The sequence below is a fragment of the Oncorhynchus gorbuscha genome, linkage group LG23, assembly GCF_021184085.1.
Source record: "Oncorhynchus gorbuscha isolate QuinsamMale2020 ecotype Even-year linkage group LG23, OgorEven_v1.0, whole genome shotgun sequence".
In the NCBI taxonomy this organism is placed as follows: domain Eukaryota; kingdom Metazoa; phylum Chordata; class Actinopteri; order Salmoniformes; family Salmonidae; genus Oncorhynchus; species Oncorhynchus gorbuscha.
The window spans coordinates 37,453,042-37,469,700 of record NC_060195.1 but is presented as its reverse complement, the minus strand read 5'-3'; the positions used below and the strand labels follow the sequence as shown (position 1 = coordinate 37,469,700).

At 43.6% G+C, this 16,659-nt stretch overlaps 2 protein-coding genes across 4 annotated transcripts; one reads left to right on the top strand and one right to left on the bottom strand.

Annotated features, from left to right (window-relative positions):
- Positions 1-14: 14 nt before the first annotated feature.
- Positions 15-4,462, bottom strand: LOC124010404 (signal-transducing adaptor protein 1-like). 2 transcript variants are annotated; one of them, XM_046322810.1, is made up of 10 exons: positions 4,125-4,461; positions 3,835-3,906; positions 3,612-3,728; positions 3,410-3,466; positions 3,005-3,183; positions 2,776-2,907; positions 2,487-2,556; positions 2,190-2,292; positions 684-860; positions 15-579 (listed from the first exon to the last, which is right to left on the bottom strand). In XM_046322810.1, the coding sequence occupies exons 1-10, from the start codon at positions 4,224-4,226 to the stop codon at positions 476-478; spliced, it is 1,113 nt and encodes a 370-aa protein (XP_046178766.1). In that variant the 5' UTR covers positions 4,227-4,461; the 3' UTR covers positions 15-475. The 2 variants fall into 2 exon arrangements, with proteins under 2 accessions (XP_046178766.1, XP_046178767.1); XM_046322811.1 differs by lacking the exon at positions 15-579 and having other exon boundaries at positions 742-879; positions 4,125-4,462.
- A 5,833-nt stretch (positions 4,463-10,295) lies between these two features.
- On the top strand, positions 10,296-16,536 carry LOC124010754 (zinc finger CCHC domain-containing protein 7-like). 2 transcript variants are annotated; one of them, XM_046323399.1, is made up of 9 exons: positions 10,296-10,437; positions 12,812-13,246; positions 14,441-14,502; positions 14,642-14,737; positions 14,905-15,075; positions 15,217-15,252; positions 15,343-15,447; positions 15,598-15,715; positions 15,819-16,536. In XM_046323399.1, exons 2-9 carry the CDS (start codon positions 12,844-12,846, stop codon positions 16,319-16,321), a joined length of 1,494 nt encoding a protein of 497 aa, XP_046179355.1. In that variant the 5' UTR covers positions 10,296-10,437; positions 12,812-12,843; the 3' UTR covers positions 16,322-16,536. The 2 variants fall into 2 exon arrangements, with proteins under 2 accessions (XP_046179355.1, XP_046179354.1); XM_046323398.1 differs by lacking the exon at positions 10,296-10,437 and adding an exon at positions 10,438-10,576.
- Positions 16,537-16,659: the final 123 nt, after the last annotated feature.

Below are 16,659 nucleotides of genomic sequence, written 5' to 3'. Positions count from 1 at the left end.
TCACAGACATCTAGGCCAGTGTTAATTTTTATGCAAAATGATATTACACAGAATCTACTGGTATATAACATTGTATTATTTTCAACTCGAGAGAAGCATGAGCTGTAAAAAATAAAATTTAAAAGCCAGCATGATTCAAACAATACAAACAAGACGATATTTACATATCACTACAGTTTAAACTTGATTCGTTTCTCTATTTGTGGGGCTTATTTGAAAAAGTAGTTTGAATTCCATGTCATTCACTGAAGCCCGTTCTTCACCCGTTGGCACACGGAGGATTTTCAGAATGTTGCCTTGCCATTGGGACTTGATGGTACAAAGTCCCCTGCTTGTATAGTGCCTCACCTATTTATGTCAGACATAAAACCATGCTAGATACAGTAGATGACGTAGCTACGTGGGGATTTAAACAAGATTACACTGGAGGGCGTTTTCCTCTGTGACAGTTTGACGGTACTGCTGTTGGGGCGTGTTATTTTTGTATAGGGCGTAAAAACGGTGACCCGGTGTAGATCTGTTCCTTCCTCCTCTGTACTGCTATGCGAAGCTCCTGATGCAGATCTTTAGGTTCGGGGCCTGGAGAGTAGAGACCGACAGGAGAGAAGTTTAAAGTACAAGTCTGGGACTTCACCCACATCGATTGTAAACACACTGATGCTCTGAAGCTTACTGAGACGCACCTGATATGTCATCTGCGTCCTGATATTCATTCCCTGCCTCCGTGGCTTTGGTTGGAATTAGGGGTATGGGATAGGAGGGAGGGATGTCCCCCGCCGGGGACTGTGTGTGGATCATCGGTGCCACTCTTGCCCTCGGGACTGTTTTGGATGGCAAAGTGGGCTTTTCGGGTGGCAGCTCTGATGGGCACAAGTTACACTGTATGATACAGGAGAAATTATATGATCATTACGGGGATAGGTTTAGCCTTAAGTGGTGAACAATGTTCCCTTTAAGCTGTGTGTGTGTCCCAGGGGAGCTGCACAGAAGAAATATCAGTCTGCGCAGAGAACCACGAGATTGAACTTTACTCAACTTTCTAGATTTCCCCCCTTATTTAATCAACATTGGCCTGTACTATGATCGAATCAATGCAGTAATGGCCACTTTCAATGCAACATACCAAAACAAAATGAACGATGCTAAACTTACTATACAAAACTAACTACGGTATGCAAGAGATTTTGTTGTAGGCAGAACGCACCGGAGTTGGATTCTATTGCAATGACAGGCACAACTCAGCTGGTATTCCCCACCACTGGTGCGCTGTAACCAATCAGAGATGCAGTAGGCCTGTATTCAAATAGGCCATTGCCATATATGGATCTGTGCCATTCACTTTGAACTGGAATGTGTTTACAGCATGAACGGTTCTGAGTAGATTTTCTTGTTTTGAGATCAAAGTGAGAGCTGCATGTAACCACGTGCACATTTGTTCATATCCCTTGCTAGTTAGTGAGTTCTTAGCCCACTTATAGATCATTTGTAAGTCAGCAATGGTGGAGTGATTGCTTCTTACAAGAGCACAAAATATGTACATTTCTAGACATCTTTGGAAAGCAAGTCAGGTAAAGAGCTTTTTTTGTCTTAAAGAGGCAGTGTTGTATTTTGAGACAGGCTTGAATAAGATAAATATACAATAGGCAGAGGGTAGCATAATTTATCAGATTTTCTGTAATAATGGTATTGGAATAATTATGCATTGTATTTTGTAAAGTGGTTTGTTTGCCTCAAACAACACAACATTTGCAGTCACCTTGTCTGAAGTAAAAGTGGACTAACAGGTTAATGTTAAACCCTACATATTTTTTTGAAAAGTCTCATGGAATGTAGGCCTACATTGAACACCACACATTGGCTGCTACTGTAGGCTGAATGATAGAACAACTATTTCCATGGCAAAATGTTATGGGATCCATTTTCTCCATTGTTTTCGATGGTAGGCCACTCTGGTAGGCCTACCTTTTTATCAAATAGCCACAGTAGCCTAGTTGACCACTGTCTAAAACTGTAAATTAAAGCGGGTACAGCCTCTGTGTTCACAGTGAGCGCACCCTGGAAGTTGAACAGAATTTTCACAACATTCAAGTTTGCGCTCAGCAGACCTGAAATTTGCTCAGTGCTGAAATGTTTTTGAGGGAGCATTGGTGGTGAATAAATGTATTTGCGGAGTTATGATGCTCTCTCACCAATGCAGGTGTCGTAGGTCTGCGGAACCAGGTATGGTTGCAGACGGAACTCTGTCTCCATCAGGAAGTGGTCTAGCACCGCTGCCAGGGAAGGGACAGTCACCTGATGAAACAGAGATGCATTAGGAAGTTACCTCATATTGGAGGCAGGCATACGACAAACATGTCATTTCACAAAAAACAACTTGACAGACTGTCAAGGCACTGAGCTTATATGGAGTGTCGTCTTTCATATCAGTGCTATGTTTTGAGCCCATCCTGATAGGATGAGAGTCTGGCTGGAGGAGCAGGACTCACCGGGGAATTGAGTTCTATGACGAAGCCTGTGTCTATGGAAAGCACTTTGTAGCTCTTCATCACCGGGCCACTGAAAGATAGAAAGAGTCCGGTGAGTCTTAAGTACTTAATGTCTCCTCCCTACTCCCTCAACCACAGACACTGTTTTCTTAGAGGGTAAAGGCTGCTGTTGTCAATACAGGTTTGTTTAGTGGACGGTGAAATACTTGAGGTCTGTAAGTAACAGAAGTTACAGGGTGTCTGTGGTTAGAGGTCAGGCTTCGGGGGTAAGGTGTTAAAGCTCAAAGACCTGGGGTTGTCCTGTCTCTTGGTGATGGCGTAGTTAGTGTTGTCGGTCGAGGGACGGAGGATGATGTTGCCGTACTCTGTGTTCTCTTTCAACATCTTCTCTGCCCTCTGACGAGACACGGGGAAGAAACATCTGGACGGAGGAGGAGAAAAAAAGAGGCTGAGAGGAGACTGGGAGAGAACAATACATTTGAATATAAAAAAAGGATCCGAAACACGACAATACTCACAGGGGGATTCCATTTAGGGTGTTGTCATATGTGTTGCCTGGGGAGGAGGAGGGATGGATAGGGTAGGTGGTGGTAAGCAGAGGAGAACAGGCGGCCTGTCTCTTCTGCTCCTCAGACAGAACCTCTTCCAGCCTCAGTATCTGACCTGGGAGCAGCTGCAGATTACTGGGAATCTCCCTCTGCAGGGCACATCGTCATCATCAGTATCATCATCCACAAAAGATGCATAATACTAAGGTTTATATTTTTTCTCTCTGCCTGTAATCACGCACCAGTGAAACAAATTGCAAGCTTGCTTTGCTCTTTAGTTTAATCTGGAAATGCTCTCTTGATACTTACCTCCAAGGAATGTGGGTCAAAATAAGTATTTAACGGTGACAGTGTGTGTGTGTGTGTTATACTTACAGTGGCCACAGTCATGATGAAACCTCTCCACTCCTCTCCTGTGTTGGGGTTATCCACCTACATCAGATATCAACAGTTATTACTCCTGCCCCAAATGCCTGTTATGGCTGCACTATTGCACAACACATTTTATATGACTATTTGCCAGTAAGACATTATGTATAGTAGTGTCAGCAATATGACTGAATGTAACATAAATTACCTTAAGCTGCACTTCCTCATTGGACAGGGTGAGAGTGTAGATGGTCGACCTGTTCTTTTGATAGGGAGCATCCATCACCATCGACTTCAACATCTGAAGGTCCAGTTTCTCTGAGTACTGACAGGAAATTGCATATCTGATTAGTCAAGCCATAGATCGATTCCAATACTTGATTCAAATATAATAAAACTGAGAGATTAGATGAATGCAGCTATTCTCTTACTGTGTCGTGCATCTGGTCTGTGTACAGAAAGATTGTAGATCCACGGAGCTCTCCGTAACATTTCTTGAAGTCCTGGAAATTGTCAAACCAGAATCAAAAAGAAGTCCACTACTCTATACGAGCAGAGACATGCCCAACAGCTTTACTTGATACATTAAACATACCTAATTCTAAATCTAACTTTGATAAATTCACTATCATTTTCATTCTCCCCTCTCTCCCTCGTGCTTAGCCTGTCATTCTCTCTCTACGATTCCTTATTCCCACTCCACCATTCTCTACCTCCTTACTTTCTCTCCAGTGTATTTCTTCAGCAGGTGTCCTGAATAGTACAGAGGTAGAGCTGTGATGGTGTCCCTCCTCTTGTACACCCCTACAGGAGATTCTGCCATGATCCTACTTATTCCCGGGTTCAAGTCAGGTCGGTTCGTTCTAGTTCAGTTCACTATAACCCAGACCAATTGGGTCCCTGAGATAGCCCTCTGTGACCCAGTCCACCACTGGAACGATTCACTCAGAACTTTTACTCCTGCAGAATCATTTTGTGTGATTCTTTAATTTAGCTTATCGTCTCCTCTCTCCCTCAGTCCTCGGTCAGTATAGGGACTGAGGAAGCAGTGTAGTGGCTTACTGAGGGAAATGTACCACCACTAGGTAGGGCGCCCTTTAGCACTTTGACCCGGGACTGACACGTGCAAGCGCCTGCACACACACACACACACATACACACGCACACATACACACGCACACGCACCAGCATACTCACTTTCCTTTTGCTTTATTTTTTAGAAGTGTGCTTTATGTTGGACTGTTTCCCAAAATTTACTTTGTTTTTCCGGATGTGTCGCCTAACGACCACTGCCCTCAATGAGTATACAAACCAGTTCTTCCCATTAACAATATAGAATTGTAATTAAACCGTTGGGGGGAAATACACAACTGGATAGATTGAGATCATGTCATTAGATGAGCACATGACTGACTGTGTTCCTCAAACTGCGCTCTTCCCAGAAGTCATGTCCACCTTTGGGAGATTGCAGACAAAGAACATCCTGAATCTCTGACACGTTTGGAAATGTATCACCCATCAGACCAACCAAACCAGCTTTGCTCCCCTCTCCAACTCCTCCCAAACTGCGGCCAGATCCATTTTATAAACCAATATTAAAAGTGTTATCGAACTAGATTTAAAAGTGTTATGTTCTATAATCCTGACCTTATTTCCCATATCTCTTTAATATTGCCCAGCACGATGGTCTCTCTCTGCCTGGACTTATCTGGACACTAGTATCTATACAATCTGGTAAGACGAAGGGTGGGGGTGTGTGTCTTTTTGTCAACAACGTGGCGCGTGATGTCTAATATTTAAAAAGTCTTGAGGTATTGCTTGCCTGAGGTAGAGTACCTTACGATAAGCTGTAGACCACACTGTCTACCAAGAGAGTTCTCATCTATATTATTATACTAAGACCTCACTCAACCAACTCTATAAGGCCATTAGCAAACAAGGAAATGTTCATCCAGAAGTGACGCTCCTTGTGTCCAGGGACTTTAATGGAGGCAAACTTAAATCAGTTTTACAACATTTTCACCAGCATGTCACGTGTGCAACCAGAGGTAAAAAGAATATAGACAACCTTTACTCCACACACAGAGATGCATACAAAGCTCTCCCTCGCTCTCCATTTGACAAATCTGACCATAATTCGATCCTCCTGATTCCTGCTTACAAGCAAAAACTAAAACAGGAAGAACCAGTGACTCGTCAATACAAAGTGGTCAGATGAGGTAGATGCTACGCTACAGGGCTGTTTTGTTAGCACAGACTGGAATATATTCCGGGATTCATCCAATGATATTGAGGAGTATACCACCTTAGTCATCGGCTTCATCAATAAGACCGTATGTACATATCCCAACCAGAAGACATAGATTACAGGCAACATCCGCATCGAGCTAAAGGCTAGAGCTGCCGCTTTCAAGGAGCGGGAAACTAATCTGGACACTAAGAAGAAATCCCGCTATGCCCTCAGACACACCATCAAACAAGCAAAGCATCAATACAGGATTAAGATTGAATCCTACTACGCCGGCTCCGACGCTTGTCGGATGTGTCAGGGCTTGAAAACTATTACAGGCTACAAAGGGAAACCCAGACGCGAGCTTCCCAGTGACGTGAGCCTACCAGACGAGCTAAATGCCTTTTATGCTCGCTTCGAAGCAAGCAACATTGAAGCATGCACGAGAGCACCAGCTGTTCTGAATGACTGTGTGATAACGCTCTCGGTAGCCAAAACCTTTAAACAGGTCAACATTCCCATGTTAGCCACGGGGCCAGATGGATTACCAGGACGTGTACTTAATTTAAAGCATGTGCCGACCAACTGGCAAGTGTCTTCACTGACATTTTCAACCTCTCCCCGACTGATTCTGTAAACCTACATGTTTCAAGCCACTAGAGTCCCTGTGCCCAAGGAAGTGAAGGTAACCTGCCTAAATTATTACCGCCCCGTAGCACTCACGTCAGGAGCCATGAAGTGCTTTGAAAGGCTGGTCATGGCTCACATCAACAGCATCCTCCAGGATACCCTAGACCCACTCCAATTCTCATACCGCTCCAACAGGTCAACAGATGAAGCAATCTCTTTCGCACTCCAAACTGCCCTTTCCCACCGGGACAAAAGGAACACCTATGTGAGAATGCTATTCAGTGACTACAGCTCAGCGTTCAAGTTATAAAAGTTATACAGCTGCACCACTGGTTGCATCACAGCCTGGTATGGCAACGGCTCGGTTATCTGACCGTAAGTTGCTACAGAGGGTAGTGCGTACGGCCAAGTACATCACTGGGGAACAGCTTCCTGCCATCCAGGACCTATATACTAGGTGGTGTCAGAGGAAAGCCCATAAAATTGTCAGACTGTTTTCTCTGCTACAGTGTACTGGAGCGCCAAGTCTAGGACCAAAAGGCTCCTTAACAGCTTCTACACCCAAGCCATAAGACTGGCCACAGGAATATTACATTGATCCCCCCCCCTCAATTTGTTTTGTACACTGCTGCTACTCATGGTTTATTATCTATGCATAGTCACTTCATCCCTTCATCCCTTCATCCCTACATTTACAAATGACCTCAACTAACCTGTACCCCCGCACACTGACTCTGTACCGGTACCCCCTGTATATAGCCTCGTTATTGTTATGTCATTGTGTTATATTTTTGTTGTTGTATTTATTTATGAAAAACGTAGTAGTTCAAAAAAGAACTAATAATTTTATTTTCACTTTAGTTTCTTTGGTAAATATTTTCTTAAACAATAACGCAGTTTAAGGAGAGTTAAGGGCTTGTAAGTAAACATTTCACAGTGAAGTCTACACTTGTTTTATTCAGTGGATTTGATTTGAATCCCTGCTCCTCCAGATCCTTTGGCTCCTCCTGTGAGTGTTGTGGTGGCTCACCTACACCCTATTGTCCCTGGTCTATTTGAGCGTGGGGTTTAACACGCCGTGTCACTTCCAGGTTATTGGTCTGTTGTGCAGTGTTACATACATTACATTCAACACCATTGTGTGTGCTTGTAGTTTTTCCTTGAATTCTGTATAAGATTGCAGACATCAGGCATGATATGGTGGCCGTGTGAAGTAGCCTTAGTGCTTAACATATGATGTACAGAATGTTGCCCTGGTTGTTTCTGTACCATTAAGGGCCGGCCCTGGATGCTAGGGCACCCCATGTGTTCCTTTTTTTTGGAACTCAGTCGGGGGCCTCAACTTACTATTGAGAGAAAGAATAGTAGAATACACCAGGTGTAATTAAGAAAAATGTGGTTGTGCATCAGCAGTTTCTCTTATGTCATTCAATTAGCCATCGATGTCAGCTAACAATTTTTAGATCGGTAACTAGTCTAGCCAGCTATGTAAACTTGTAGAATACAGACCGGGCACGTGCCCTGGGGCCCTGACCTCTAGGGGGACCCCCTTGATTTTGTTAGTCATTGTCACTCAGATATATTAACATGTCGTAAGTCATGGCAAAATGGGTAGAGCTGCAGGAAATGTACTAAAATGTTTCCCTGCCATCAAGATGGGGGCCACCTAAATGTTTTTTTTGCGAGGTGTGGGGCCCCCCAACCAAATCTATCTTACCATGGCCTGGTACCATGGACTTGTTTCTTTTAGACACTCAATCATCTTATTTGAGGTCCAGTGGAGGCCCTTAACTTTTTCCACATTGTTACAGTACAGCCTTAATCTGAAATGTATTACATTGCCCCTCCCCCCTAATCAATCTACACAGAATACCCCATAATGACAAAGCAAAAACGGGTTTATAAATGTGTGCAAATTTATTACAAATAAAAAAACGGAAAGATTTAATTTATATAAGCATTCAGACCCTTTACTCAGTACATTGTTAAAGTGCCTGGGCGATTACACCCTCAGGTCTTCTTGGGTATGACACTACAAGCTTGGCACACCTGTATTTGGGGAGTTTCTCCTATTCATCTCTGCAGATCCTCTCAAGCTCTGTCAGGTTTGATGGGGAGTGTCCCTGCACAGCTATTTTCAGGTCTCTCCAGAGACGTTCAATCGGGTTCAAGTCTGGGCTCTGGCTGTGCCATTCAAGGAAATTCAGAGACATGTCCCAAAGCCACACCTGCGTTGTCTAGGCTGTGTGCTTAGGGTTGTTGTCCTGTTGGAAGGTGAACCAGGATCTCTCTGTAGAAAAAATGAGGAAGGGAAGCGCTGCTAAGGTAAACAATAGTCGATTTTTGTAAAAGGGGTACATTGTTAATCAAAAATAAATATTGAACATGCCATACAAATGAAGGAATTTCAATTATATGAAGAGTGCCTTGGCCCTCTCCTTTCTTTTTAAAGATCTCTGTACTTTGCTCCGTTCATCTTTCCCTCGATCCTGACTAGTCAACCAGTCCCTGCTGCGGAAAAACATTCCCACAGCATGATGCTGCCACCACCATGCTTCACCATAGGGATGGTGCCAGGTTTGCTCCAGACATGACACTTGGAATTCAGGCCAATCTTGGTTTCATCAGACCAGAAAATCTTGTTTCTTGTGGTCAGAGTCCTTCGGGTGCCTCTTGGCAAGCTCCAAGCGAGCTGTCATGCCTTTTACTGAGGAGTGACTTCCATCTGGCCACTCTACCATAAAGGCCTGATTGGTGGAGTGCTGCAGAAATGGTTGTCTTTCTGGAAGGTTCTCCCATCTCCACAGAGGTACTCTGGAGCTCTGTCAGAGTGACCATCACATTCTTGGTCACCTCCCTGACCAAGGCCCTTCTCCCCTGATTGCTCGGTTTTGCCGGGCAGCCAGCTCCAGGAAGTGTCTTGGTGGTTCCAAACATCTTCCATTTAGGAATGATGGAGGCCACTGTGTTCTTGGGGATCTTCAATGCTATAGAAATGTTTTGGTCCCCTTCCCCAGATCTGTGCCTTGACACAATCATGTCTCGGAGCTCTACTGATAATTCCTTTGACCTCATGGCTTGGTTTTTGCTCTGACATGCACTGCCAACTGTGGGACCTTATTTCGACAGATGTGTGCCTTTCCAAATCATGTCCAATCAATTTAATTTACCACAGGTGGACTCCAATCAAGTTGTAGAACTATCTTAAGGATGATCAATGAAAACAGGATGCACCTGAGCTCAATTTTGAGTCTCTTAGAAAAATCTCTGAATACTTATGTAAACAAGTTTCTGTTTTTTATTTTTAATACATTTGCAAAAATGTCTAAAAAAGTATTTTCACTTTATCATTATGGGTTATTGTGTGTAGATTGACGAGGATTTTTTTATTTTATTTAATCAACTTTTGAATAAGGTTGTAATGTAACAAAATGTGGAAAAAGTCAAGTGATCTGAATACTTTCCGAATGCACTGTACTTCCACACTATGAGGTTGGAATAATACTGTGAAATTGTGAAAATGATGATAAGGCCCTTTTAGTGTAAAAGCTGTTTGAAAAGACTGTCTGAAATATTCACTTTTTTGGTAGGATGGAGTTTTGGCCTGCCTGGTGACATCACCAGGCGGTAAATTGGTTAATAGACCAACAAGAAAGAGAGTTCCAAACCTCTCTGGCAATAATAGATAATTTTCCGTTTCCCCCTCACCACTCTGACCACTCCCAGACAGTCCTAACATAATTCTTGCCTGAGAAGCAGTTTTTGTTTCTTTTTGACAATTTTAATTTAAAATAATCACAGTAAGGTACTTAATTGTTACCCATAAATTATTTGAAACTTAGATAAAAACAGCTGCATTGGACCTTTAAGAATGGTTTTGTGTACTGTATGAATACATTGAATATAAACACAAAGTTAGGCCTATATGAGTTTTTTATCATGGGCCCAGAAATATAATTTAGAATTTATTAAAGGCATCACATCGTCCTTTGAAAAACTAAACGTTTTTGTCAAGGACAGGTCGCCTGCGGTTCAGGTGCAACTTCTCCTACCGGGACAAGTGACCGCTTCAAACCCCTCGACAGCATGTGGATGTTTTTGTTGTCCAGCCAAATGTAAGGGGTGGGGAAACCCCGGGAACATTATTACCCGAAGTCTGTCCAACACTGAAACGGTTGGTAAAATCAACTTCCCATTTAGCTAAAAGTGATAGCAAACTGGATTACCAAATTAGACAGCTAACATATTTTAAATACACTATTTCATAACTCTCCCATTTAACATTTTTATTGGACTTTTAACAAGCCATCGCGGTAAGTTAGCAGTACGCAACACGAGGACACTGTCAGCACAAATTAAATAGTAACGTTAAGTTACAGTTGTAGATAACACTGAATAACCTATAAGCTAACAACAAAAATCATAGACAAATAATAATAAAATAAGCTAATGATGTCAAATCAATTGATGTCAAAATCACGGAGTGCAGTAACGTCAGCTGGGTGTCTCGTTAGTTGGAATAATGTCAGCAGCTAAATTCGCGAATGCTAATGTCAGCTATAATTTACAAAAGAAGATGAGAAATGAAATAGTAGTTACAGTAACTTAGTTAGCTGACGTCTGTTGGAAAAATGTCAGAAGCTAAATTCACTAATTGGTATGTGTCTCTATAATTTACTAATGAAGTTTTTATTTAACTTGGCAAGTCAGTTAAGAAGAATTTCTGATTTTCAATAATGGCCTAGGAACAGTGGGTTAACTGCCTCGTTCAGGGGCAGAACGACAGATTTGTAGCTCGGGGATTCGATCTAGCAACCTTTTGGTTACTAGTCAAACGCTCTAACCACTAGGCTACCTGCCACCTGGCCAGGTGTACATTTTAGTCGTGAGATTCAAATTTTAGTTAGCATTGGGTGCGTTCGAGCGCAGTGGTCTAAGGCACTGCATTTCAGTGCTAAAGGCGTTACTACAGACCCTGGTTCAATCCCGGGCTGTATCACAACTGGCCGTGATTGGGAATCCCATAGGACGGCATATAATTGGCCCAGCGTCTTCCAGGTTAGGGGAGGGTTTGGCAGTGGTAGGCCGTCATTGTAAAATAACAATTTGTTCTTAATTGACTTGCCTAGTTAAAGAAAGGTTAAATGTACAAAATAAAAAATTAATTATCCTACGGCCATGCTCGCCAGCTTGTAGTCCTAAAACTCGGAAATGAGTTACCTCAGGTTCGATAAACGCCTAAAATAATGTCTGATGTTAACACAGGCTTAGGAGATCTTATACGTTTTGTTCTGTGAGATAATATTTCATCAGTTAACATTAAGTTGATTAATTATGAAGCCTTTATGTGCTTTTTAAAATGATATTAATGCTTACATTCACAAAAAGTGATGTTAGCTGATGAATATTATCTCATAGAACAAAACATATCAAATCTCCTAAGCCTGTGTTTACCACAGACCTCATTTTCGGTATTTAGGGTGCATTTTCGGTATTTATTCAAAAATGCCATTAATTTCCCAATAGGCTTTGTCCAACGAACCATGGCGGAGTGCCTACAAAAAGACACCATTACTATTTATCTTTATTGTGGGAGGATCTATTGTCAACCAATCATTAGGGTTTTTGTTTGACCCACGCGAACGTGACCAGACATGACTGAAACAGGAACCAACTTTGCCACAGATGCATGCATACAGTGGCATAGTATAAATTAATGTGATATTTGACACTGTCACTGATTGTAAAATGTACACACATATGAGTTAATTTTGTGAGTGTGTGATATCGGGGTTGGAACCATGTTTATTTCGACATTATAAAGACAAAGTTGTATTAACAATGGCAACATTGCCATGTTGATCTGAGCCTTGCTGTCAGAAAACCACATTGTCAGACTTTCGGCTGTCGCAGATACATCTCCCCTGACTTTACTCCCAGTCGGTTGCTTCACCTTACCACTCAAACACGCCCTATGCCATTTCCATAGAGGGCAGGTGCTCCAGTATCTGTGTGTGTTAGAGATGAGTATGACTTGTCTCCGCTCTAACGCCCAGGAAGCTCCAATTCAAACTCCCATTAGACAGCTGTGCAAGTGTTATAATGTCAAAATACATTTGTTACGCACAAAATATGGAGTTTCGCCGAGCAACTATCTTAATTTACACCCGTTACAGCCAGTCTGTACTTCCAAAAAAGGTCTACATCAAATTAAGATAGTTGCTCAGCGAAACTACGTATTTTGGGCTTAACAAATGTATTTTGGCATTATAACGCTTGCAGAGCTGTCTAATGGGAGGTTGAATTGGAGCTTTCTGGGTGTTGGAGAGGAGGCAGGATGAAATGACACAGATAATGTGTTTTTCAGCCAGCAGGACAAGTTGTGGCACGTCTGCCGGTGATGGAAGTCAACGGACTGGCGAAACACAAAGCTATAATATTTACACAGCTGTAGTTTAGTTAGTTACGTTGATAGTACTGAGGTTGGTATAAAGGACCATACAAATTTGCCACATTTTGTTGACTGTGTGGTGTTGTGTTTTAAACAGGGAGATCTGTTACACCTTGCCATCAGAGTGTGATGATGATGGGCCACCAGAATGATGAGGAAGTGGGTGGTAATGAAGACAACAGATTCTACATCGAGGCCTCCAGTAGCTCAGAAGGTGAGCTGGGGTTTAGTCAGTACAAACAGTCCAGCTCACCGAGAGCTCCCCAGGCCACTGGAGGACACTCTCCACTAGTTCTGGCCTTCCCTCTCTCGTCTGGCCGGGCTCTACGGGACGTGTTGCCACTGGACAGCAGCCCAAGCCCGAACTCCAGGCTAAGCCTCCACTCAGAGCAGGTCCTGGACCTGGAGTATGATGATGAAGTCCTAGAGGAGTGGATGATCCTGGGAGGAGAGGAGCAGGAGGGAGATGGGGACATTCAGCTCAACCTGGGGTACTGGAGCAGCAGCTCAGAGTCACATTCTGGAACAGAGGGTGAGGACCATACAGTTTAACACTTTACAGAGTTCTGCAGATGAGAGTTCCTCAGACAGAGAAAAGTTCAGCAGATGGATAATTCCACAGACTTAAGGAGTTACTCAGATGGAGTTCTATGGATGTTATATTGATTTAGACCATTGTTGAATACTAGCTTCTGATTGGCTTGAAGGTTGGCTAGAGCTTGCATTATTTCCCTGTAACGCCACGGTATATCAGCACAGTAGAATTCAATGACTAGTTCATAAAAAATACAAATAAAGGTTTACTTTTTATTTATAGTTTTTTTTTTTTACCCATTTATAATTTCATGGTATCCAATTGGTAGTTACAGTCTTGTCCCATCGCTGCAACTCTCATATGACTTGGGAGAGGCACATAACCCAGCCAAGCCTCACTGCTTCTTGACACAATGCCCGCTTAACCCGGAAGCCAGCCGCACCAATGTGTCGGAGGAAACACCGTACACCTGGCGACCATGTCAGCGTGCACTGCGCCCAATCCTCCACAGGAGTCGCTAGTGCACGATAGGACAAGAACATCCCTGTCGGCTAAACCCTCCCCTAACCCAGACGACCCTGGGCTAATTGTGCGCCACCCCTTGGGTCTCCAGGTCGAACCAGGATCTCTAGTGGCATAGCCTTAGACCACTGAACCACTCGGGAGGCCAGCTAGTTCTTTCTTAGATGTTCTATATTTGATAATGTTGATTTTAAAACATTATAGGCATTGTTGTATTGGATTTTCATAATAGCAAGCTAGAACTGATGGTTTGGTTAGCTAAACTAGCAAGTTTGTTTGGTTACCAAGGCAACTACTTTAGATATCTAGGAAACCTGCTAGCTACTTCAGTGGATGTTGAACACATTTCTACCTGCACATTAATACATTTATAGCAGCAAATGTGTTAAATTATTGCCATAGTTTAAAAGGGATAATCACCTCTGGACTCTATGCATTCTCTGTAAAATAATCCAACTCTGTGGAAGGTCAGTTCCACTCCGCTAGCGCGTCGTTGTTTTCCATAGAACACATAGCCTCTCGTTGATTATCCTCTACGTATTTGAATGTATCCCTCGTAGAGATACATATTTGTGACACAGAGCAGCAGTATATGGATATCAATGACTTGTTTGGACACAATGGTTTGCATGTGTTATAAAGGCGCTATGCTTGTTGTCTCTCTCACAGATGAAGAACTGAATGCAAAATATGCTCTCAAACACAACTGGGCCATAATAGAGAAGGACAAGGTACTACTATCATTAGTTATCACTACTCTGGAGTTTAGGTCAGTTTCAGTCTTCATGAATCCCTCAGGTCTCAGAGGATTGGCTTGTTCAAACGATTCTTTATCCTGTTTCTGCCCTGTTCCGGTCCTGTGAAAACCAGCCACGCCCATACCGCTATTTCAGCTCTGACCGGAGTCTCACCTGTCACAACTGCAACAAGACTGGACACCTGGCCAAGGGCTGTACCACCCCGAGGGTAAGACACACACACACACACACACACACACACACACACACACACACACACACACACACACACACACACACACACACACACACACACACACACACACACACACACACACACACACACACACACACACACACACACACACGGCTCACGTTGTGTTTCTCTGTAAACAGAGGCGACCCACCTGTGTGTTGTGTGGGCTCCAGGGCCATGTCCAGAGGGCCTGTCCAGGCCGGCACTGCCACAGCTGTGGGCTCCCCTCACATGGGTACCAGCCCTGCCCTGAACCCCCTTTCTGGAACCAGCACTGCCACCGCTGTGGGATGGCTGGCCACCTATCAGATGTGAGTGTGTGTGTTTACCACAAGCCTTTATGTGCGTTTATGTGTGTTTGTGTGTGTGTTTGCATGTAGCCATGAGCATGTGCAGTATGTGTTCATGTGTGTGTCTTTGTGTTGAGTTAATGTGTTCTGTGTCCTTCCCAGGCTTGTCCGGATACATGGAGACAATTCCACGTCACAGTGAGTGACCATGGAATGGAGGGGAGGGAGGAAGGGTGAATTATAAAATATTGGAACATGTCCCCTGACTGTTTTGTCTTCTTGCTTTAGACTCAGCAGGAGGTTCCCCTCAGGCCACACGTTGACCACACCCACAAACACTGCAGACACACCGCTCACTGCTACAACTGCTCCAGGAGAGGACACCTCGGCCATGTGAGACCATCTACATCCGGTGTCTGTCTTTCTCTGTTTCTCATTCTTTCTCTTATTCCTTTCTCTGTTTGTCCTTTAAAAAATAACTTATTGTCCCTCTATCTCCCTTTCCCTCTGTATTTTTTGCTCACCCTCCCCCCCTTCTTTCAGGAGTGTACTCAGAGGAGGATGATCAGTGGGACGTTTGCCTCGCTCCCCTACGTCTGTCACTACGACAACAAGCAGGACATCGTCAAACTGAACACCAGGATACACAGAAAAGCCAGAGGTGATGCACCACACACACACACACACAAACACACAAACACACACAAATGTGTCGCAGCATGTATTGTATTTGTTGTTGAATGTGTTTTGCATGCTGTCTCCAGAGCTAAGGGTGGAGGGCTTCATGCCTCTGTTAGAGCACCAGAGGACCTACGTGACACCAGGGGGCAGTAGTGAAGAGGAGCCACCCTCCCCAGCTCCAGGGAGGAGGAGAAGCCTGGAGGGCAGGAGGAAGACGTGGCCGGAGAGACGCAGGGAGAGACGGGAGGTGAAGAAGCTGAGGAGAGAGGCCCAAGCCAGGAGGGCGGTTGGGACGACCAAATGGGGCTCAGACGAGATTGTTTACACCAGGGACCACCTTAAGAACCCCCACAGAGAACCCATACCTCCCCCTCTGAAGAAGAGACGCCGTGAGGAAAGGAGGGAGAGCAAGAGTGAGGAGAGGAATAGGAAGGGCAGAAGTAAAGAGAGCAGTAGGAAGAATAGAGAAGCAGAGAGGTGGAAGAAGAGAGGAGGGCTGAAGCGTGGGTACCTGTACCCCCGTGATGACTTGGGACCCATGAATGATTACCTCCTCTCCCCCCAAAATAGGGTGCGAATTTTATAAGAAAACAGATATGTTGTGTTTGTATTGTATTCCATTATGTTTGAATAGCTGATGAGTGTCTTGAGAATTTTAGTCAAATTTTATTAACAAATGTGGGTTTTATTCTTTTTGGTAGAAATGGCTGGGTTGTGACATTGCAGGACAGGTTAAACAAATATATATTTTTAACGTATTCACCCTACTTGAATGATTGACAAATAAAGCATTAGGCTAGGGCGATGTCTTTATTTTCTTTATACCGATTCGTTCACAATACCAAATACTGAAACAAGACTACTACATTATTTATTTGGTTGGTTCCTCCCCCTCGCTTACCAGACATAGTTAATCAACGCAGT

What these genes read in the sequence shown, in the direction of transcription:
- LOC124010754 (XM_046323399.1), top strand. Translation starts at nt 12,844, where the DNA reads ATGATGATGGGCCACCAGAATGATGAGGAAGTGGGTGGTAATGAAGAC. An exon ending in GTCACATTCTGGAACAGAGG is followed by an intron (nt 13,247 to 14,440) that starts GTGAGGACCATA and finishes TCTCTCTCACAG; the next exon opens with ATGAAGAACTGAATGCAAAA. An exon ending in GGAGAGGACACCTCGGCCAT is followed by an intron (nt 15,448 to 15,597) that starts GTGAGACCATCT and finishes CCCTTCTTTCAG; the next exon opens with GAGTGTACTCAGAGGAGGAT.
- LOC124010404 (XM_046322810.1), bottom strand. Translation starts at nt 4,226, where the DNA reads ATGGCAGAATCTCCTGTAGGGGTGTACAAGAGGAGGGACACCATCACA. An exon ending in CAGACCAGATGCACGACACA is followed by an intron (nt 3,729 to 3,834) that starts GTAAGAGAATAG and finishes ATTTCCTGTCAG; the next exon opens with TACTCAGAGAAACTGGACCT. An exon ending in ACCCTAAATGGAATCCCCCT is followed by an intron (nt 2,908 to 3,004) that starts GTGAGTATTGTC and finishes TCCTCCGTCCAG; the next exon opens with ATGTTTCTTCCCCGTGTCTC.